The sequence below is a fragment of the Lingula anatina genome, chromosome 3 (genome assembly GCF_051362555.1).
Source record: "Lingula anatina isolate TDL-2025a chromosome 3, LinAna3.0, whole genome shotgun sequence".
NCBI lineage: Eukaryota > Metazoa > Brachiopoda > Lingulata > Lingulida > Lingulidae > Lingula > Lingula anatina.
The window spans coordinates 20,288,020-20,310,649 of record NC_141769.1 but is presented as its reverse complement, the minus strand read 5'-3'; the positions used below and the strand labels follow the sequence as shown (position 1 = coordinate 20,310,649).

Sequence of the window (22,630 nt, the reverse complement as noted above, 5' to 3'; positions counted from 1 at the left end):
GTCAAAGCATGTCAAAACTTGTAATAATAAAAAAAAATTTAATATTGAATAAATAAATGGAAAAATAGCTAAAATCTGGGGGTACAGTCAATGTGAAAGAGTTTGCTGTAAGTCCAGTAAACTATATGACTTGTACAAAGGGACAAGCAACAAAGATTTATTTACGTAGCATTTTTTATCAAATACAGATAACTGACTTAAGCAAATTATGACAAACTATGACAATGTGTATAATAACTTTTAAGTCTCGTGGAATTTCAGGCCTCCATTTGGTGAGTTGTAATCTCCTATTTTGCAAAGTATCATACTATATACTTCAAAATCCACATTGGACTATGCTCTACTTGTTAAAGATGCAATTTCTCCAAATACTCAAATAACTCCAATACACCAAATGAAACAAAATACTCGCACTTGACAGCAGGAACTAGATTTCTAAAACTCCTTCCTTTTTTTTCACACCCTTTAAGAACCAGATGTTCACAGGAAAGAAATTAATTCAAAAAAGTATCTTACTTTCTGTCATCAGCATGAAGTCCAATAGAATTTCTCCTCCAACCGGGCTGGTCAGATTCTGAATGGGATTTCGGCACAGCACCTATTGTGATGGCGTGGCGTTGCATATCTACGTTCAAAATCTCAAATTCAAAATAGTCATTGACCTCAAGAGGAACAATACCAATATACTGCCCCATTCCTCCACCGGTGCTCCTGAGAAAGAAGATAAATAATCAATAAATAATGATCATTCTTATTATACATCACTGATGTGAGATTTCAACCACTCCAAAGATATACAGTCCCAAGCAGGAATGGGTGATTGAATTTCATACTGAGTGACAAAAACATAAAAATTTAATCTCCGTATAAAAGCATATCAAACATTGCTTAATTTTATACTTTGAACCTCAATTTATACTTCATTCCTTGCAGCATTCTAATAACCCCTGTACTCTGCAGACTCAGGATGCATTTAACAGCACCATTAACCCCCCATCCCCCAAACCTGCACTAAACAATGTACAGTTTCATAGCATTACTATTAAGTTCGCCTTTCTATCTCTCATGCACGCACGCACACACGCATGCACGGAAACACACACACATACACACAATCACCATACACAAAATACTTACCGCAAATAATTACCATCCAGCAATTCAACTCTTCTCATTAATGGAGCATGCTTGAACTTGGGCTGCAATTACACAGAGAGCAACAAATAATATAAAATAATATGATCTGAATACTAAGCTCTGCAAATCCATTGTGAAATTGAAAGAAGGTATGAATTTAATGCAGGACACGTCAGTTTTATTTCAGGTCTCCACAAATTGAAATGCACAGCCCATGATACAAGTTTTTTATGGAATTAAATTTTAATATAAAATTTTAATATAATTAGTAAAAACAGTTTACATTGGACTTACAGTTTTGAATCTGAAAATCTCTCCTCTGCTGTGCATACCAACTGCAGGATAGGGTTGAACAGAAAATGTGAATCTGCTCTTGTGCATCTAGACATAAAAGAAAAATGTACAAATTATAAAAATGCCTCTATTTTTACACTAATATTGTAATATATCAAGTTAAACGTATATAAAATCCGCTTTCTAGAGGAAACAGGGGCACCACATACATATAGTTTTGTTAATAATATAACCATGATGGTTAAATCATGGCCAACTGGTCTAGGTGAAAAATAAATGTTATAATTAAAAAATTAAACGAAACTTACCTGTAAGTTGATAATTGTCTCATAGAATTACAATCAAACATCAACTTACAGGTAAGTTTCGTTTAATTTTTTAATTCTATATCGAACAATTATATTGGTTCGTCGTGAAATGAGACTTTAAAGCACAAATCATGCAAAAATAACAACGTAAAATCATGTTTAAATTCAAACAAGAAACTTTATTGGTTATCAAACAGATAAGTACTAGCAGTTAATAAATGAACTGACTTAAGACCTTTGCTTATCCAATTCAAGTACAGCTTTCACTACTGTGTCATTTTTGACTATTTCTTTGTCATAAAATCTTGTAAATGTACTCTTATTTGACCAACCAGCATGTTTCATTATATCCGCAAGAGGTACATCCATCAGCTTAGCTTTAGAGGTTGCTGCTGCTCTCACACTATGAGCACCATACTTCACAGTATCTATTCCTGATCTTATCAAGACCACTTTAATCCACCGTGCAACAGTGTCCTTTGACACTGCTTTATGTGGTTTTCTGAAACTTATCAACAACCTGTTTTCTTTACTGTGTCTCAACATTTTAGTACGTTTCAAGTACTCTTTCATGACAGTGTACACACAAAGTCTCCTATGAGGAGGGTAAGCCCTTAAATGAACTTTGGAAAAATGAACTCCTGGTCTACTTTGCTTAATTAAACCATCACAACAGAAAACATATTCAGACGTTAACTTTTTAAAATTCTTAACAGTCAACAAGTGTACAGTCTGAATCCTGGCAGCATTTACTAATGCAATAAATATATAGCAAGTTTCAAAGTCAAGTCTTTCAAACTAATATTACGCACAGGTGACAATTTGCGCAAATAACATAAAACTTTATCAACATCCCAAATATCCATATATCTACTTGTAGGTGGGCGTAGATTAAATACACCTTTCATAAAACGGACAACTTGTGGGTGCGATCCTGCTGTATACTGTTCCAGTAAAATTCCAAGTGATGACAGGGCACTCCTGGCTGTGTTCAAGGAACTATATCCTAAGCCCTTGTTATACAGTTCAGTCAAAAACTCAATAATATCATTTACAGAAACATAAAATGAATTAATACTCCGTTCGCAACAGAACTGAAAGCATTTTGATAAATACGTTTTGTACTGACATTTAGTCTTTGCTCTCCATGATGCCATAAATATGTTGATTGATTGTTCTGAAAATCCACGGTCTCTAAAAGACTTCCTGATAACTTGCATGCAATCAAGGTCATTTGATTGGATAGAGGATGAACTTTCTCTGAAAACTGCAGCATCAAAGTTTCTTCCACTGGTGGTAAAATCAAAGGAGCTTTCACCAGCATTTGCATCAACATTGGCCACCATATTTGTGTTGTCCACAGTGGTACCACTAAAGTGTATAAGAGCTCTTGCTTTGTCTGTTTTTATTTTCTGCAGACACCTTGTTATAAGGCTGAAAGGAGGAAAAATATAACAAAGTTCAAATTTTTTCCAATTTAAACTGAATGCATCAATAAATGTGGCATCAGGATCTGGTGTCCAAGAACAAAATTGTTCTACTTTTTTGTTTATTCTCGTTGCAAATAAGTCAACGGTAGGCTGACCATAATGTTCACATATCTTAGTGAATATAACATTTTGTAATTCCCACTCAATATTATCTTTAAATCTTCGTGAAGGCTCATCTGCTTCATTCTGAATACCTGGTATATGTGAACACATTATCCAAATGTTATGTTTTATACACATATTCCAAATTTGTTTGCTGAGTTCATCACAACTTGGAGATTTAATTCCCCCAAAATTATTTATGTATGCAACAGCAGTAGAAGAATCAGTTAATATTTTTATATATTTTCCCTCTATCTGTGACAAAAAGGACTTCAAAGCAAACAAAACAGCACGTAATTCTAGGACATTTATATGACTTCTTGACTCAAAATTAGTCCATCTGCCACCTATTCTAATGTCATTCATGACTGCACCCCAGCCAAGCATACTGCTATCAGTCTGTATAGTAAGCTCGGGATTTTCTCTACAAATAACCCGTACCTGTGTATCAATATTTTCTATCCACCACTGAAGTTCTGATTTCATATCAATTGTGATATGCATCTTAACATTAAAATTGCATTTATTTAGTTTCAATGCATTTATCTTTGCCTTTTCCAGTACTCTGTAATGAAGTTTTCCTAACTCAACTGCTGAGAAGGAGGCAACTAAAAGTCCAATAACTTTAGCCACTTGTCTGATCGTTTCAAATTCACAATAATGCAATTTTAAACATGCATCCTTTATTTTATTCTTTCTTTCATTTGGTAAATATACTAACATCTTTTCAGAGTCAATAATATTCCCCAAGTAGGTAATCTGCCTACTAGTAGATGGCAAGAGCATACTTTTTTCAAAATTTATCATAAATCCTAGCTTGGATAGCAGACTGATAGTGGCATGTGCATTTCTCACACAAAGTTCACTAGTCTCAGCACCTAACAGAGTATCATCAATGTATGAGGTGCTAATGTAACCTTTATTACGTAACCAAGCATACACAGGTTTCATTAACTTGGTAAAAAGGCGCGGACCTGGGCCAACCCTATTTGGCATTGCCCTGTACTGATATATTTGTCCTCTCCATTTAAAACAAAAATATTTTTGTTGTTCAACTGCCAGAGGTATTGAATAATATGCCATACGTATATCTACTGAACAAAAATACATATTTTTTGACACAATATGCAATGCACTTTCAAAATTTTCCATCTTAAAATGATGATATGGAAGAAACATGTTTAATTTCTTCAAATTTAGAATCATTCTAAATTCTCCATTTTTCTTCTTGGTTTAGAAAATAGGTGAAAGATACTGGTCAGTTTGATAGCTCACTGGCATAATAACTTAATCTCTGACCAATTTAGCTATTTCATTATCAATTACTTCACTCTCAAGTCTGTCAAAACTAGATTGAGAGAAACTATGTTGCATAGGCAGAGCACTTTCACTAAAATCAAAGTGGCAATGTTTCACTATGTCAAGAATATTTTCGTCATGTGTAATGGGTTCCCATTGAGAGGAGAAATATTTCAATCTACCTCCAACTTTATAATCTACTAGGGTACTTACCCTATTTATTTTGGGTCCTTGCGCCAAACTCCCTTTTTTGGATCACTGCCACGGGTCGTCTGATACCCTGAGAACTTTTCAGTGTATCTGCCTTGCTGTTTTCCAGCATACTTGGCTTGCCCGGTATGAAAAGTCTTGTTTTTACCGAGTCTATAGTTTCCTTTATAGACCTCTCTTTTGCCTTGAATTTTATTGCCTATTTTGGCTGAGTATTCCAACTCTCTGGCCGTTTGTGAGACATCATCTCCAAACAGTTCAGTGGTAAATGGTACAGCAGGATTACACAAATGACTGTACTCCTTACTGATGACAGGCTTAATGCAATTTCTCCTGATCATACACATCTGTTGATTACAGTGTCCAAAGAGAGCCAATGCATCTTTGCATAAATCCAATACACTATTAGCTTCCCCTTGAATGTCATACTCTGACTCCGAGCCTGACTGAAAACCAGAAAAATCAAGTTCAGCTATCTTACTTGCTGCTTGTGCAATAAGTATGGAGCCTTTCACCAGAGACGTGCCCACTGTCTGCAGTGTTCTGTCTGTGTGTCTGATTTGCGGTGTACATAGCTTCAAAATTAGCTTATTGCAACGTACGGTGGTAAGTGCTTGGCAATTGTCTGGCCTAGCAATGCTCTCAATCAACTTTTCAAACTGAGTCTCCTCCAATCCCTGGCGAAATAAATCATTAATATTTGCTGCCAGTGTTTCATCCAATGGAGAGCCCACGACGTCTTCCCCTTTAAACCGCTTGGCCATATCCGCAAATTTGCTTTGGGGATCTACCTCATCCAGAGGTCGCTTAGCATCAGAACACCGACTATCGTTGTCAAAGCTGTAGTCAAAGGACGTGCCAGGTAAAACGTCCCTGTTCACAGTTTCTTCAATATCCGTTATCCTAGAGGATAACACGTCTAATTTGGCATCATTAGACGACAGTTTTTCATTCAGACTTTGCAAGTATTCTAGAATCTTAGAATCTTGGTTAGTTGCGGTTTTAGCAGCAACACTAGTGGTATTTGCAACAGCACCAGTTGATTTCTTATTTCTTGCAACTTGTTTCTCTTTCTAGTCTTTCTCCGCTATCTCATTTTTCTCCGACATGTTGGAGAAAAGATGTATTGTCAAAAAAAAAACGACAAAATACACCAATGTATTGACAAAAAAGTCAAGATACATATACAGAAGAAAATTTTCTTGTGAACCACGCGCTTCTCGCCTCGTGCTACTGACGCGCATGCGCACTGTGCATTCTCATTTCATGACGAACCAATATAATTGTTTGATATAGAATTATTAATTTAGCAAATATGCTTGTGTGACCCCCAAATATTATTTTTGTTTTCATTTTAACCAGATATTTTTCAAATTTCATATCAAGGTGTCTTTAATGAAATTTCATCAAGTATTTTAATCTACAATCATTTTTAAAATAGATAATAGGACATTATATACCAGGTTCCCATTCTTCAAAAAATTAATATCCACGGGGACGTTCAACATTAGGTTTCCCTTATCATCAAATGGTCCTAAAACCTGGCAAGCCACAATGTCCCCTGGACGGCCCACTTTTGATGAAGAGGCTGTCGAATTTGAACTTCCACTCTCTCTATCAAATAAACTGCAAGTAAAAGAAAATAATGGCTAACCACTCATACATATTTGGCAGCAAGATTTTTGTGTTGATTATACCTGACAATAATTTTACGTATGTTACGTTTCACCCTATCCAATGCCTATCACTGAATAAGATCAGATTAACAGATTTTAAAACATGCTTCCTCTTGTCTCCAGTGTCCTCATATAATCACCAGTGCTTCTGTATTCTACAAAGTGCCAGGAGGGGTACTGGGTGCTAATCTTACCACATGACTTATATCTGATTGCATTCAGCCAGATTGTAGTTAGGTAATGGAGTTAGTTAGTACCGTGACTTTAGTTTCACTGTGAACACACGCTAAGATTCTAAGGATGGAGGGCTGGTAATTTTTTTTGAAGTTTCACCCAACCCTCTCTTCCTTCCCTACTGCCCACAATTAGTGTATTCCTCAATGTATTGTGTTCTGTATTTGAAAACAGTCAATTTTTTAGATAATTTTTGTATCTGCATTACCATAGAGAGCAAGCCAGAAATGATAAGATAGATATGAACTTTATTATGGAATGATAACACAAACAGACAAAACAAAGAAACAAATAAACAAAGTAACAGAAATCTCACCTTCCGTCATCTAAATGGTATGCCACTGAGTTCCGTTCCCACCCTGGCTGTCTGTTAGACCTGTGACTTGCGGAGACACAGCCCATTGTAATAGTGCCGCTACGACCAGTGTCCACAACTTCTATCTCAAAGTAATTCAGATCCTTGCAGATTTTTTCATTTGCAATGAAAAGAGCAACATTTGAGTTAAAAGTGTACCTGAAAAACAAATAATAAAAATGATAAGAAAGAAACATGAAGTACCCAGAAGACTGACCGATCAGATTTGTCACGTTTCTATAATTCTTTCAGCAGTTTGTTTTCAATCAAAAATCTTACGATAAATAAATGAAAAATGTTTCCTGTTTACAATAATTATAGAATTAAATATGATTTACTGTTACTAAGGATAAGAAGCCAATACAACGGATGGACTATTAGAGACATCTCCATACACAAGTAGTACAGTAACTGTAAGTTTTACAGATTACAGGAAATACCTCCTCTATTAATTTCATTACTAGAAACACAAAGAGTAGCTGACAACAGAGGAAGAGCTTCCAGAAATTTATGCAACAAGGGCAAACTATCACTTCTACTTTTAGAAATAATGTTTAGTATGGTGGGAAAATTTTCAAAATTCAGGGGATATTTACTTGAAGTCTCCTTCCACTTCTTCTATTCCTTCCAATCTTGCACACGTTATAGACTTAGATTCTGGCAGTTTCTTCATAATTGGTGGCAAAGACTGATCCTGCAAAAACAATATTGAGTACAGGTTATCTATCTAATAACATGTATAAATGACCATAAACTATAGTCTTTGGTTAATATGTTTTTGTTAAAAGTGCTCATCGGTAATAGACCTTTGGACTTGACTTTTAACTAAATTTATAAAAGTAGATTTAGTTTAAAATGACTGGCCAGTCATTATAATCAGAACCAACTTCCTAGGCTCCAATGGAAGTATCAAAATCAGGTATGCTCCAGGAAAAAATTATTTAGGGAGTTTTAAAAATAATTTGTAAGGTGTATGAAAGGTTTTATAAGAAGTTTTATATGGATGGCAAAAATAAGCATATGGGGGATTTTCAAACCCTTGGAGTGTACCTTTAAGCAAACTTTTTCAATATACTGGGCTTTTCTTTTTTTTGATAAACTAAACCCAGCTATAACATACAAACATACCTAGATTTCTTTTCTTACCTTGGCAATAACATTTGTTATCACTTGTGAAACATGCTGCACACTTTCTTCTTTGCTCTTGGCAAAGTCAACAGGTATTATCACTTGACTAACTCTTCGTGGGGCAACAGACTCAAACAATGGCTAGGCAATGAAATAAAATTAAATGTTTAATATCAAAGTGTAATAATGCTATTGCTACTGAACAAATATCATTAAATAAATGCTTTTATTATTAATTTTGAAAAAATAGCAAATCTCTTCACTTCCTATTATTATTATTAATAATTTTGTTGAGCTACAATCATACATACAAAAAGGTAGGCTTAAAAATATTTTCCAGCTCTTTATCTTAAAGTTGTCAATCACATACTAACATAAAACATAATAACTAGGACAAGTTAAGACAATACATGCTTTATCAAATAAAATCAAGACAAGAATAGAACTTACATGGGAAAGAGGCAGCTCTAGCAAATTCCAGGTACTTTCTCCCATCTTTGCCTTCTTGATATAACTGAACGATGCCTGCTTTTGAACATTTGGGTCTTCTAAGCTGGTCCCACGGCGAATTAAGCTTGCAACACTGATATTCAGATCCATCGGAGGACACACAAGGGCTAGGTGCTCTTGATTTTGCTTAGCTTTATCAAAAATAAAATTAAGAGATAAATTTTGTATAACTGTCAATATTATTTTATATAGTTAAAGTTCAGAGTAGCATGAGTCTATGCCCTCTCACACCCTCACAAGGATTATACAAAAAATTCCTTTCAAAACTTTTTCAAATATGAAAACAAATCATCCTTACAACAAAATCACTTTTCCGTTCAATCATCTGGGCTTATATTAGGGATAAAGTGCATAAATAAAGCACTCGGTGGCAACTTCATAATGCAATGCTCAAAGATGTTCATAACCAATGAATAAACATTTTTCATATTAGGCTAAAAGTCTTCAAAAAGGCAATTTTCTTAAAATTCATCCCTTGACTGGGTTGAATTCTACAGCTGCATAGAGACACTACTCTTAAACAGCACCTTACTGAGTAACCACATCACACCAGAATACACTGCATAGGATCATATACCTGTTTCTTTTTCACCCTCTAACGTATCCACTTGTATGCCCATTTCATACTTCATGTATGCAAGCCCCAGCTCTGTCACCTTGGGACAATCTGCTATTGTCACCTGGGAGGAGACGGATAAAAAACTATTTAAAAAATAACATGTACATTTAAATATATCTCAGTATAATACTAAAATCAGAAATGAATCTCAGACTGCATTAAAGATTTTGATTAGTAAATAGTAGAGCCTCTAGTGTAGTTACAGGTGTATATGTTGCTTGTTACAGTATATCTATTATATATATGTACTAGATTTCTGCTACAATGATGTATTTGTTCACAATGAAGCCTTTATGTAACACACACACACACACACACACACACACACACACATTTTTTTTACACTGTACAAACTAACTTGCTGTAATACCTAGGTCCAACCAAAGAATGAGAAATTTTCCTGTTGAGTCCTCAATACCATCACATATCCATACAAAACAAGAAGCTCTTGCAAACTGAAACATATCATTTCAAAAGCATTCAAACCAACAACAGACCCCATTGCTCATGTCCCCCTGGCAAGAGGCTGACCACTAACCTGTGTGTCCACATTGACCAGCCGGGCTAACCAGTATAAACCATTGTCTGTGATACGTGGACAGTTCATGATGGCAACTCTCTTCAGCTTAGCCATTTTGTCCTAAAAGTGAAATCATATTATTTGCTTTCAACAATTTTGAAATCAATACCAATACTTTTCACCTCATTTTTTGGTGATGGCTGTATACTTTTTTTCTGAAGTTCTCTCAGATACAAACTTCGGTGACATTTGAAAGCAAGTTTAATCAGCCCATCATGTCCGAGTATTAACCAACCGCACTAATCTGTCTCAAGTCACACAACTTACTTGTCGTCAGTGGGATAACAGTGGGATTAGATCAGATATGATCCCAATAAAATCAACTTATCATAACGGGGTTTAAATCAAACCACCTGCTAACAGCACTATAGGTATATAGATATTAAAATATTGTTTGATTTATGAAGCAATCAATTTATCAATATCAGTACTATAATTACCACCGCCAAGGAGGTTATGTTTTCACCCCTGTTTGTTTGTTTGTCTGTCTGTCTGTCTGTCTGTCATCAACATAACTCAAAAAGTTATGGACCAATTTTGGTGGTGATCCGAATCCAAAATCAATCAATCAATAATCAAAAAACTAAATTATTATAGAATGAAAATTTAGGGGTTAGCATTGGGTGGAGACTGCTGCCTTGGCACTCTCGGAGTGCTTTTCTAGCTATAAATTGTAGTATGTTAGCATATATGACCTGATACCTAATTTTACCACTGAATATTAAATCTATCTCAGATCATTTAAAAATTAAAAAATACAACTGATACCAACTTGTTTCTCTAATATTCTTTGTTAAATTTTCTCAAAAGAAAAGAAACCTGCCTGGAATTTGACACACATCATGAAGAACACGTCTGTAAGGCAAGCATCATTCACAAACAAAATGGACTCAACCTCTGGTACTTGGCTGATGTAGTTCTGGAAAGAAAATGTAAACTTGTATAATGAAAAACATATAAAAAACTTATAAATAAACAAATTTACTTATTTAAAAAGAAAACAAAAACTGTAACAATAGAGTCAACAAAATAAAGCAATAATTATGACATTACAATCACTGGCCATATTCAGAACAGTTTGATCAACTAACTGATTCAAGATCAGATATGGAGGACCCTCTTCCAAGCAAAGCCGCATGACCCCTTAGTGGTCTCCCCGCCTCCACATGAAATCAATCTCAGAGTCGTTTCAATTTAACTTTTATTGTATAGTCCATGCAGGGATGGTGTGTGTGGAAGGTGGGGAGATCATTAAGGAATTATGTGGCCTTGCTTTCAAGTGAGTCCACCATATATGATCTACAGACCAGTTAGCCCAAGGATCAAACTGTTCCGAATGGGGCCATATTTTCAACACAGTTTCTGTAATTTCCAAACAGATATAACTGAAAACGTTAAAATGGTCATTTAGAACAAAATGGACAATTTTTTCAATATTTCAGGGGTTGACTTCACCACATCAAAAGTACTTACTTTGCAGTATTATAAATTTAAGGTTACTGATGTATCTTTCATTAAAAAACTTACAAACAGCTCCACAGTATCATAACAGCCCACCCTTTGTTGTCGAAGACTGTCTGGCAGGGAGCAGTTCCTGAGAATTGGGGGTTCTACATAAATACAAAAATACAATAGAAATTTCAAAAAAATCAATTAAAAACACTCTGATAATTAACCAAATAATTGCTGGTAATCCATCACAATATACCTGATGTGTTAACTGTTGCATGTGTTGGTTTAGAATTTCATTTATTTGTTTGTTTATACCAAAATATCTAAATATGAATGTATATTGTAAGATCTTTCTTCTCATTGAACTTTTTTGTTGTGCAGTTATGAATCAATGTGTCACAATATGACTGTCATATTATGATGAACATATTTCAATAAGAAAATTCCCAACATGACAAGCTATCTAATCTTAAGCCTTGCCTGATTATTGAAAACATGGTTACAATTTAAGAATATCACTTAACCATTTATCATATTCACCAATTTAAAAATAAACGAACCAAGTATTGCATTTCAATTTGTTATGCTGCAAACTTTTTTCAGTGCTATCTTTATCATAATGTTTAAGACACACTTCTTTAGAGTCTAAGAGCAATTTCTCTCTCTCTCTCTCTCTCTCTCTCTCTCTCTCTATGATTATGTTACAATTAATTCACCAATCCTACCTCTTTGTGAAGTTGCTAAAATCATCAAATCCACAAGTCCAGAAAGGTTCTTCTCCTTGGTGGACAGTTTTAAACACTGGTTGACCAGGGCTAAGACACCAAGTGGGTATTCACCTAACTGGGCGTCCACATCTATAGTACTTTTCCCACTGGTTTGAAGGACCACAACATGATAAATCAGCGCATCTCGTGTATCTGGGCAGCTAGTGATTTTACTAAGCCATGCAGGCAAAGATTCCTTAAGAAAAAATAGATAGAGGCTCATCTTGCAACCATCCCTATCAAAACTTTTATCATGATAAATAATCTATTGTAGTTATCGTAATGAAAAATGTCCACAAACCAGGTATTATATAGGTATTTACAGGAAAATAAAGATTTGCTTGAGTGCAAACTGGCACATTTCAATTACTCAAGTCTCAATGCACAGAATTACTTGATATTAACTTTAGGCCTCACAATGTACATTAAACCTTCACAGAGCACAATATCATGGAATTTTCACTTATCATCCTTACAGAGCTATCCGCCACAAATACTATAGTTTTTGTGCGTTTTTTCTTCTTCCAGTTTGGCACTGGTTTGGGTAAGCTAAAACAGACCAGCCACGTCTTGTCTCGAACCTCCACTGGGGTTGGAAGGCCACTGAAATAGTATAATATATTAAGATTAGATCATCTTCTCTGTATCTTTCTCTTACAATCTCAGCAACTGTGCCAAATTTCAAGGAGATCCAAACTGTAATTTTTAATATTCATTTCTATCCATTTCTATGTTTTAAAGGACTGGTTTTATGTCTGTGTGTAGTCACCTATATATACTCAGTATGTCAATTACCAAGTGATTCATCAGAACCCTGCAGATGTGATAACTTTGCAAATAGTTTTTCATGCTCTAATATTTGCATGCCCAGTATTATGTGTAGGTGTAAAAACCTTTTAAATTAATTATCTTCATTTCATATAGATGTCTGACAAAACATTTTATCTTAGAGCGCATTCTCAACGAATTAAGCCAGGCTTTACAAAGCCGGTGACCTAAAAATGGCGGACGTACATGAAAGAAAAACCGCCTAATCTTTTAATAGTCTCTCCGCCTCTCACACGCCTCCCCACACGTCGTCCCTGCGGGGTACAGTAATTAAATCTCGGCTCCGAACATTAATATTTCCGTGAATATCTCTGGTGATATTATCTCCGTAGATAGTCGATTCATTGCTGCTCTACGGGCCAAATTATTCCTTTTTCGCCCCTGTTTTCAAAGATAATAGAACAGAAGAGCTTTTTTCCTTCGATCGCCTTCAGCCGCCATGCTTTCTTCACCACGAATTTAACTGATGAGCATGCGCACTTAATATTTCTCAGGTAGCTTCCGCATGGCGAACGGAGATGCGATTTAATTACTGTACCCCGCAGGGACGACGTGTGGGGAGGCGGAGAGACTATTAAAAGATTAGGCGTTTTTTCTTTCATGTACGTCCGCCATTTTTAGGTCACCGGCTTTGTAAAGCATGGCTTAATTCGTTGAGAATGCGCTCTTACATGCATATCTGAATATACCTCCGCAGCTAATTTACTTACTTGTCTGTTGATTTGGCTGAACTTTCAAATGCTGAACCAACACAATATGCATAGTGGCCTTGACTAAAATCCATCTCTCACTATACAAAAATAAAATTAAAAATAAAAATAATAATAATTTATAATAATGTTAAAAAACCCAAACCAAATTATAGTCTTGTTTACATGTAAATACTGGTGCATGTATTATATACAGTATGAACTGTTCAGGTAAGTCATTATAAAAGTTGTAAAAAAGATATTGTGTATGATTTTTAATTACACTGACTATAAACCTTAACAAGACAGACTTAGTGGCCTTGACTAAAATCCATCTCTCACTATACAAAAATAAAATTAAAAATAAAAATAAGAATAATTTATAATAATGTTAAAAAAACCAAACCAAATTATAGTCTTGTTTACATGTAAATACTGGTGCATGTATTATATACAGTATGAACTGTTCAGGTAAGTCATTATAAAAGTTGTAAAAAAGATATTGTGTAGTCTATGATTTTTATTTAGGTCTACACTGACTATATATAAACCTTATCCAGTCAGATGGCAACTGGCTGAAAAACCATAGAAGTAGAGAAAATGGAATGCCAACTCCCGCGAGATTTGTATTGCCCTCTGTGTTATGAGCTTGTGACCACGAGAGTTGGGCGAGAGTTGGGGAGTTTCACTTCCGGTCAACTTTCGTTGCACTACATGTGAACGGGGAGCTGGCGTGCTTAGAATATTTTGCGTCATTTTCACAGATTTTTCACTCGAGTTGATTAAAAATGGCTTCAAAGTTGACATCTTTGGAGGTAAGTGTGTCTCTTAACTTGATTCAACAAAGCTTGGTTGCAGCATGTGAATAAAATCGACGATAATCGAGCGATCTCACACAAAACACGTGGACAGCCGGCAGAGTTTTACTTTCCATGTTGTGATCAAGTTATGATATTTCAGTACCAGAGCAAGTGAATATAAGTCCGAATAGTCTACTACCAGCCGTGAACTGTAGTTTGACTGCACATCATAATTGAAAAAATTTAGGATAAAATTCTGTCCCTTAACTAGGGAATTTAATATTTAATGCTTTTGTTTACAACTAATACAAGCCTGCCAGCAATTTTTACCGATATTAAATCAACTCATAAAGTTCAATCCTACTCACACTGTTATTGTTTAACTTTTAAATTTTTTGAAAGTTATTTTTTTTGCAAAATTTTAAGTAAATTTTCTGCCTACAGGCTGATCTTGAAGAGATATTCAGTGAGCTGCAACTTGCCTTACAGAGCACCACGCAACCAGTAGCACCACCCTGGTATGTTTAAAAAATAAAAATAATAATCTTTCTGATTTTTTTTTGTTTGAAAAAATATTTTATATTCAAACAATGTATAGTTACATGGAAATTGATAGAATACATTCCTTTTCATTTGATATTATGTATTTACATTAATAATGAAACATGATACAAATACAAAAATATTTTGACAGTGCTTTTAATACAAGGCTGCCAGCAATTTTCCTGCCAAGGCAAAGGCGACCCAATATATATTTTTTCTACCGATATTAAATCAACTTATAAAGTTCAGTCAGACTCACATTAATTATCGTTAAACTTTTTAATTTCTTTGAAAGTTATTTTATTATTATTTTTTTTTTTTTTTGCAAAATCTTAGGTAAATTTTCTGCCTACAGGCTGATCTTGAAGAGATATTCAGTGAGCTGCAACTTGCCTTACAGAGCACCACCCTGGTATGTTTAAAAAATAAAAATAATGATCTGTCTGATTTTTTTATATTTTATATTCAAACAATGTATAGCTACATGGAAATTGATAAAATACATTCCTTTTCATTTGATATTATGTATTTACATTACTAATGAAACATGATAAAAATACAAAAATATTTTGACAGTGCTTTGTAAATTTTGCTTCTTCAGGTGACTCAAATCTCACATTTAGTGGAGCAATCCCTGGAAAAGCTGCATCCAGCATTTTATTGACATACAGTAGTTTAGAAATGCAAAAGGACACATCAAAAGGTACATTGTTATAGAATATATATTTATTTCAGTATTTCAAGGCTTTTGTCAAATTACAAAGTACCAATTATGTATCAGTTATAGTAGCAATGACAGCTATAACAATGGGTACGTACGGAAAAAATTTAATCCCAAAATATTACTCGTCCCTATACTCCCATTACCGATAGATACATAAAGGGAAAACTGAAAAAACGTCTTTTTAGATTTAAATACCGATAGATCCGATTTTTTACCACCGTCCTATAAATTTGCGTTCCTATAGATACGACGTCCTCATAAACCCACGTCCTTTAAATCCGCATACCTATAGATCCACGTATTTTTAGATCCAAATACCGATAGATCCATTACAGGTACACTGTTGCTCAAAATGGTTGGTATACTACTCAGTACATAAAATGCACTGTTTAAAACGAGAGTACACATATTAATCCTTTCAGCAATTTATTATTCTACTATAGATCGTTTTTACGCAATACTCGGGTAATTTACATTAGGCCTACTCATGCATTATCTGACAGAAATTTACGATTTCACTAGATGTTTTGTTATTTTCATGTTACATTCATTTAGTTTTGATTACGAAGGCTTCTGACAGGAACCTAAGATTATATATTTTTTCATGGCGATTAATCCAAGAAAACACACACACACACACCACCCCCGTCAATTAAGAACTCGGCGAAAGTTGATGAAATAATGTTAAGAGTTTTACACGTAAACCCTTCATATTTTATACTGTGTATGATTTATTTGGGCATTTCATGAATGATTCTGCCTGATAACTGTCTTGTATAGGCCTACTTGATAGAAACCATTACTTTATGGTTGACAAACATACCCAAAGTTTGCAGGCAAAAATCGGCTGTATATATATACATTAGAAGTTACTTACATCTTGGACATAATAACGAATTTGTGTCGTTTTTATGTCCAAGTAGTTTACATTGATGAAGTAACGTGCGTACATTGCGGAATGGAGTAAATGATATAGTAAACGATAGTAAAGACGTGTAGACGCGAACGTACATGTAGGCCTATGTGTTCTTTGAACACCTAATAAATATATAAATAAATAAATATCAGGTTGTAATTAAGTCATCTCATTGAGTGGGTCAGTAGGCCTACTCGCATCCAGACTATCTCTCGAAAGCCTCATACCTGTATCTCAAGTTTATATCGGCATTTTAGCCGATTAATTACGATGTCAGATAGATGGATCTAGCGGTACCTGGATCTAAAGATACGTGGGTTTATAGGAAACTGTTGGTGGATCTATCGGAACGTAAATTTAACGAGACGTAAATCTATTGAGACGTGTATGTATAGAGACGTTTCTATCGGGACGAATACTTTATTGGGACGTTTATCTATATGGCGGACCCCATAACAATAATAGCAAATGGATTTTACTGTGACCTACATATAAAAGTTATCTTTCTATGGAATGTTTTGTGTCTACTTAATCAATCATCAGTATATGATAAGAACAATGAAATTTAGAGAAATCAGATACAAATACATAAACAATCTTCAGCTGGACATTTAAAAAATTCAGTGATTTCAGTTTAGAGGTATTTTGCAGTTGTTTAAAACATTTTTAAACATGTTAGTCTTTCAGTCTAATGTTCAAGGTATCTAAAAAATAAATTATTACCTGTGCCTTAATTATACCACACACTTCCAAAACTACATAAAAATGATTTTGCTTGTTGTCCATGTTATACATCATGCCTCGTCTAACTTCAAGAGAATTGTATAGTTTGCTATATTCTCCTCAGTTTATTCCAATTTTTTAAAAAATTTATTATTATTTTTTAATTTTTATTTATTTTATTTTATTTATTATTAATGTTTATTTTTTACTCTTAGCTGCAAAGCATTGGTTATCTGATGCGATCACCTAAGATAGCTAATTCGGATAGCTAAGATAGCTAATTGATTTTACACCTTATATTTTCCTTCAAAATAATATCAGCATCGGTTTACACATTTGAAGCCCCATACATCTGACCCATAGAATACTATTGGTGCAATCATTTTATTAGAAGGTGTAAATGCAAGATGGGGTTGAACTTTATCACAATAGTGTTTCAACTTGTTTATAATAATGGTAACTTTACCTTGCCTACATACTCGATTTATTTACAGCTCTTGCTCATGTTATGCTGTGGGTTATTCTATAATACACATTTAAACACTAATGTTTCATATAGTCATTGTTTAAAATAAAGATGTAGTATTGAAACTGATTTCTCAGACAGAATTAGTTGTACTCTGCCATTAGAAGTTTAAAAATATGCATGACTAACACACAGTTCTTATTTAGTTTCAGCTATCTGCAAACTTTTGGGACAATGCATATCTCCCTGTTTGGTAAAGAAGTCCAAGGTCCCCAGGTTGAACAGAGAGCTCAGAGGCATCCCAGTCAGCATCTTCACTGCTACAACCAGAATGACAGACATTATAGCAGTCACAGAACATGACCAACTCTGTCTGGTTGACACTTGAGATCTTCAGTAAAGTCCTGGTTGTACATTTCATCAGCCCTATTAGTGCATGGTGGTTTTTGTAGTCAGCAAACTGAAACATATATGTAGAGGAAGTGATAAGCATGAAGAACTGAGTCAACCCAGAGATAACAGTACACAGTCAGAAGCAGACACTGCAGCCTGCTACGTCACAAGGCAGACTTGAATCTATCACTACAAATGCAAAGTCTATATAAATATAAAGAAAAAATTAGGAAAACCTTTCCTTTACAGATGCATTTTTACAATGCTGTAATTCTGTTATTCCAGAGTGCCATAATAGTTCTACATAACATGCTAAATATACAAATTCTGCCCTTATTATACACATTTCTTAATTCATAAATTTCTATTTTAAAGTAAGGATAGTCTCAATGTGTATGTAACTGCAATCAGTTTCACCATACATGTGTGCACTGCTAAATGTCTGATGTAAAAAAATAAAGCTATGAAACTGAGACATAAGTCCTTATTTGTTCAGCAAACAGCAATGTTGAATTGAAGTTGTAATAAGGAGGTGAAAGTAATTTTAATTCAATTCAAACAGCTTCAATAAACTTTCATGAGATAATATTCATCCCCCAGTTATACAACCTGAATGTACATTTAATGAAACAGTGCTTCAAAATACCTGGAACAGATCTTGGCTTTCTCTGGATTAAAGTTGTCGTCACATCTGTTGATGCAGTGGATTAGCTGACTTCTCCATTTGTCTGAAACCTCAGACACTCCTGTGGATATGAAAAGATACATTTACCACCTTAATTCTTGTACTTGCCTTGGAAATGAGGAGTTTCTTTGTGGAATCAAAAAGCTGGCATATGAAGGTGTAAAATATTGAACATTATGAGATATCATAAATTGTCGTTTTATATATAATTATTGTGAAAGTAGATATTCGCTTGCGGAAAGGTGGAAGAGGGATAATAATAAAATGGTTTGCTTGATAATTATTTTGTGTTGCTTCAATTTTACCTAAGGCAAGCGGTGAAAAGAAAGACCCTTGCACTTCTTTGAAGAGGCACTGCATAAAACAACACAACAGAAGCTCCTTCCTGACACCCTTCAAAAGAACAGAATAAAAATTTACATTTATAATAAATTGTCATTATTAGACCTACATAGTCAGGTATATCTTAATTATATGTTGAAGCTATATCTCCAGGAGTAATAGCCAGCTGTAACAGATATAGTTTAGTGATGCAATGATTTTCTGGTGGTATGCCCCAAATCCAATTATGACTTGAATCTTTAATTTTTTCTTATAAAACATGTTCGTATTTTGCTTGTACAAATGCATAAAATAAAAACGGGATAACTAAATATGTAATGTTTATATGTATGAATATTCTGTGCTTTTATTAACAGCTTGGATAACGACATTTAGTTTACAGATTTCTCGAAGACCGTACGTGGACACTTGAGGGATACACGGAAAACAATCGGCGTCAGACGACCATTGTATTCAAGGACGGATCATATCATGAATGAGCCTCTTACTCCTAAAATTTACGTTTAAAGAACACAATATTGTATTAAAATACAAAAGATATTACTTACATTGCTAAATTATATTCCGTGTTATCTTCTACTTCGGTAATACACTCTGTCACACGCACCAAATAAAGCGATTTGGTTTTTAATGATTCCGTTTTCACACCATAAAAACTGCAGTTAGAGTGTCAAGACTCCCGTTTACGCCATATCAAATCACATAATCGTAAAAACTAACTCTAGTCACTATGAATAGTAGTTATTGAAACATGTAGAGCGTGAGTTGAATGCAGCGGTATGGAAACCGGAAGTGAAACTCTCGCCCAACTCTCGGGGTCACAAGCTCGGCCTGCGAGATTTGAAGTTGGCATTCCATTTTCTCTACTTCTATGGAAAAACGTAACGTCATGGCGGTTATTTGAAACTTTTCAGTGAGTCCGCGTCACGAAATAGCGCCGTTATTGGACAACTGCGATGGCCGACGTGAAAAACCATACCTTACAAATAAAGCTCTATTAAAATCTAACAAGGGCACTCTGTGCAGTCATTTTTTAAAGACATGTAGAAAATCATGTACTCTTACCCGTGGATTCAAAGCATTACGGAAATGAGCATTATTTATGAATGAAATATGGACACGATATTAGGACTTCGGAAAATAATGAACCAAAAAATGTATCTCGTATGGGGTGGGACTATACTGCGAGGAAAAAAGTTGCCAGCCTGAATTCTTACCATTTTTAGATATAAGTTAAAATATCATCATAGGTTTTAAATTTCGAAGTTTCAAGAATGCGTTAGACCTCTATCTCTAGTATAGTTACATTGCTCCCGAATTCAACAGTCAACGAAATAAAACTGAAAAAATGACGTTTCTCGATACCTCTGCCAAACTGAAATTTCTCGACCTTGATACTGCTGAAGGTTGAAATTTTTATTCAGATATAATAAAAACTAACCTGAGAACGATGTTGAATCGGACGCAACCGATTTAAACTAGTTCCAGTGAGTATTTTCCTGAATGACCTTCACCTATCCTTGATGCGTGACATGCGACAGGCAACCCTGTAACTTTGTAGGTGCATTTAGAAAATTGCTCCAATTCTGTTAGATTTCATCAATGGGGGTTTATCATTTCTAGGGTTTGTGTATTCTGATATCATTAATGCAGGAGGTTATATGTTGACCTATATTTTGTAAAAATTTTCGTAAACAAGTTTGACAAGTGAAAAAATGTATCCAAAAAGTATCAAAGATTCAAATGCCACATCTCAAATAGCTGGGTAGCTAAGTCCATAGTTGCAAAATGAAGGGGGTGTGGGAATAAAAGAAGAATCAAGATTTTAGGGTAAATAATTTTAGATTTGACTTAAATTGACATATGAGTTTTTGAAGAATATTTTAAGCTGGAAAATTTAGGATTTCCATGAGAAATATAGTTCTTCTTTTTCCTTAAAAGCCAAATTTTTCTTGATCTTATATCCTACTAATAGAACTCCTCCACACCACGGGGAAAAATATCGAAGCCGTTCTCAATTCACCGTTCCGAGCTGATAAGAAGTCGGTTAATTTTCATTATTTTTACTATGAATAAAAAACATACAGTGTAAGCAGAGCCGCAGTCCGCAATGGTAAACAGAATGAATATGTTGTGTTCAGTGTACTTGTAACTCAGGATTGTGCAGATTAAACTTATGGCAGCAAATTTCGAGGAGGATTCGCATCACTCGGCTTGTTTTGTGCAGGTGCGAAACCGATGAACATCCGTCTTTTGAAATAAGACATCTAGAGAGGTAAAATGAGTTAAACACCTTAGATATTATTTATTATACTAAAAAGGCCATTTTATTGTGCAAATAAGTGAAAAGTATTTTACTTCTCGAAATTTAATGAAATCTTCAGACCTTCACTTGCTTCTGTATTGGAGAATATGACGTCAGAATATGGCTGACATCTAGCGGAATAGGGTCAAAAAATGCACTTCAACAGCTCGCATAAAAAGTTGCTACAATTAACTTCGATGAAACTTGACAATTATATTTCTTATTTAAAAAGCCACATTTTACGGACTTTACTTAAATGCGTTATTTCTAATAAAGGAGAAATCTCAAATTGTTACAGTGTTGCTACGGCCCAAAACTGACCCGTTTGCCAAATTCGTCGAGTTCTAACTCGTTCATTTCTGTTTCTTTGCAACTGAATCGCACACGTCGAGACACGTAGTGAACTCTGCTACCACGTCTTAATTTTTCACAAGCACGTATGAGGGCAATTTAGGAAAATGTATGAATTTCTGCGATGGTTACGAATTTTACAAAATTTCGACCGCGACGTCAGCGCACGCGCTCCGTTCTGAATATTTTCCTACGCGCAGCCAGTTGCCATATGACTGTATCAAGACAGAAATCATAAGCAGACAAATAGTCACCATCAGACTCATAAAATCCACTATAGTCTAAATAATTTGAAATTAATAACACAACACTTGTTCGTAATTTAAAGCATAAACACTCAGAATTACCACGATACTCTACGGCAGGATACACCCCGCCATGGAGATGGTACGAGCATGAAGATGGTACGAGGTGAAAAATGGACATCGGAAAGTGAAACTATACTATTCATTGAAGAGTAATTTTAACTTCTCAAATGGAAAATTATATCTCTGATAACACTATACATATCTTCATGTCAAATATACCCATTATATGATACGTTGTTGATAACAAATTATCTTTACCTGACCGCAATCAGGCGCAGAGCACAGCGCCACGGTCCGAGAAAATGGGGTCACTGAAGATTGCAACGTATTGTTGATCGACAATATCCAACAGCTCGTGAACAGTTTATCTTTGCAGTGTGCAGTGTTTTCTTTCTA

General features: G+C 34.7%; 2 protein-coding genes, 1 long non-coding RNA gene and 1 pseudogene across 4 annotated transcripts in view; 1 reads left to right on the top strand and 3 right to left on the bottom strand.

Moving 5' to 3' along the window:
* LOC147763052 (uncharacterized) overlaps positions 1-13,775 on the bottom strand; it is a 116,554-nt gene extending 102,779 nt beyond the window's left edge. The window contains exons 1-15 of the mRNA XM_087008730.1: positions 13,700-13,775; positions 12,638-12,764; positions 12,120-12,357; positions 11,470-11,552; positions 10,766-10,861; positions 9,901-10,002; positions 9,321-9,423; positions 8,684-8,874; positions 8,252-8,374; positions 7,702-7,799; positions 7,067-7,264; positions 6,301-6,466; positions 1,432-1,518; positions 1,138-1,199; positions 517-711 (exon numbers count right to left, since the gene is read on the bottom strand). Of these exons, the coding sequence (XP_086864856.1) occupies positions 517-711; positions 1,138-1,199; positions 1,432-1,518; positions 6,301-6,466; positions 7,067-7,264; positions 7,702-7,799; positions 8,252-8,374; positions 8,684-8,874; positions 9,321-9,423; positions 9,901-10,002; positions 10,766-10,861; positions 11,470-11,552; positions 12,120-12,357; positions 12,638-12,764; positions 13,700-13,773 (1,943 nt within the window). The 5' untranslated portion in view covers positions 13,774-13,775. The remainder of the gene's footprint in view (positions 1-516; positions 712-1,137; positions 1,200-1,431; positions 1,519-6,300; positions 6,467-7,066; positions 7,265-7,701; positions 7,800-8,251; positions 8,375-8,683; positions 8,875-9,320; positions 9,424-9,900; positions 10,003-10,765; positions 10,862-11,469; positions 11,553-12,119; positions 12,358-12,637; positions 12,765-13,699) is intronic.
* LOC147763043 (RNA helicase MOV-10-like) overlaps positions 1-22,630 on the top strand; it is a 296,407-nt gene that overhangs the window by 125,580 nt on the left and 148,197 nt on the right. The window lies entirely within an intron of this gene.
* Positions 1,923-3,128, bottom strand: LOC147763053 (uncharacterized; annotated as a pseudogene).
* On the bottom strand, positions 17,599-20,042 carry LOC106171854 (uncharacterized). Of its 2 annotated transcripts, XR_015333348.1 has the most exons (4): positions 19,819-20,042; positions 19,234-19,321; positions 18,890-18,989; positions 17,599-18,310 (listed from the first exon to the last, which is right to left on the bottom strand). It is a non-coding gene; the product is annotated as an uncharacterized LOC106171854 (long non-coding RNA). The 2 variants fall into 2 exon arrangements; XR_015333349.1 differs by lacking the exon at positions 19,819-20,042 and having other exon boundaries at positions 19,234-19,423.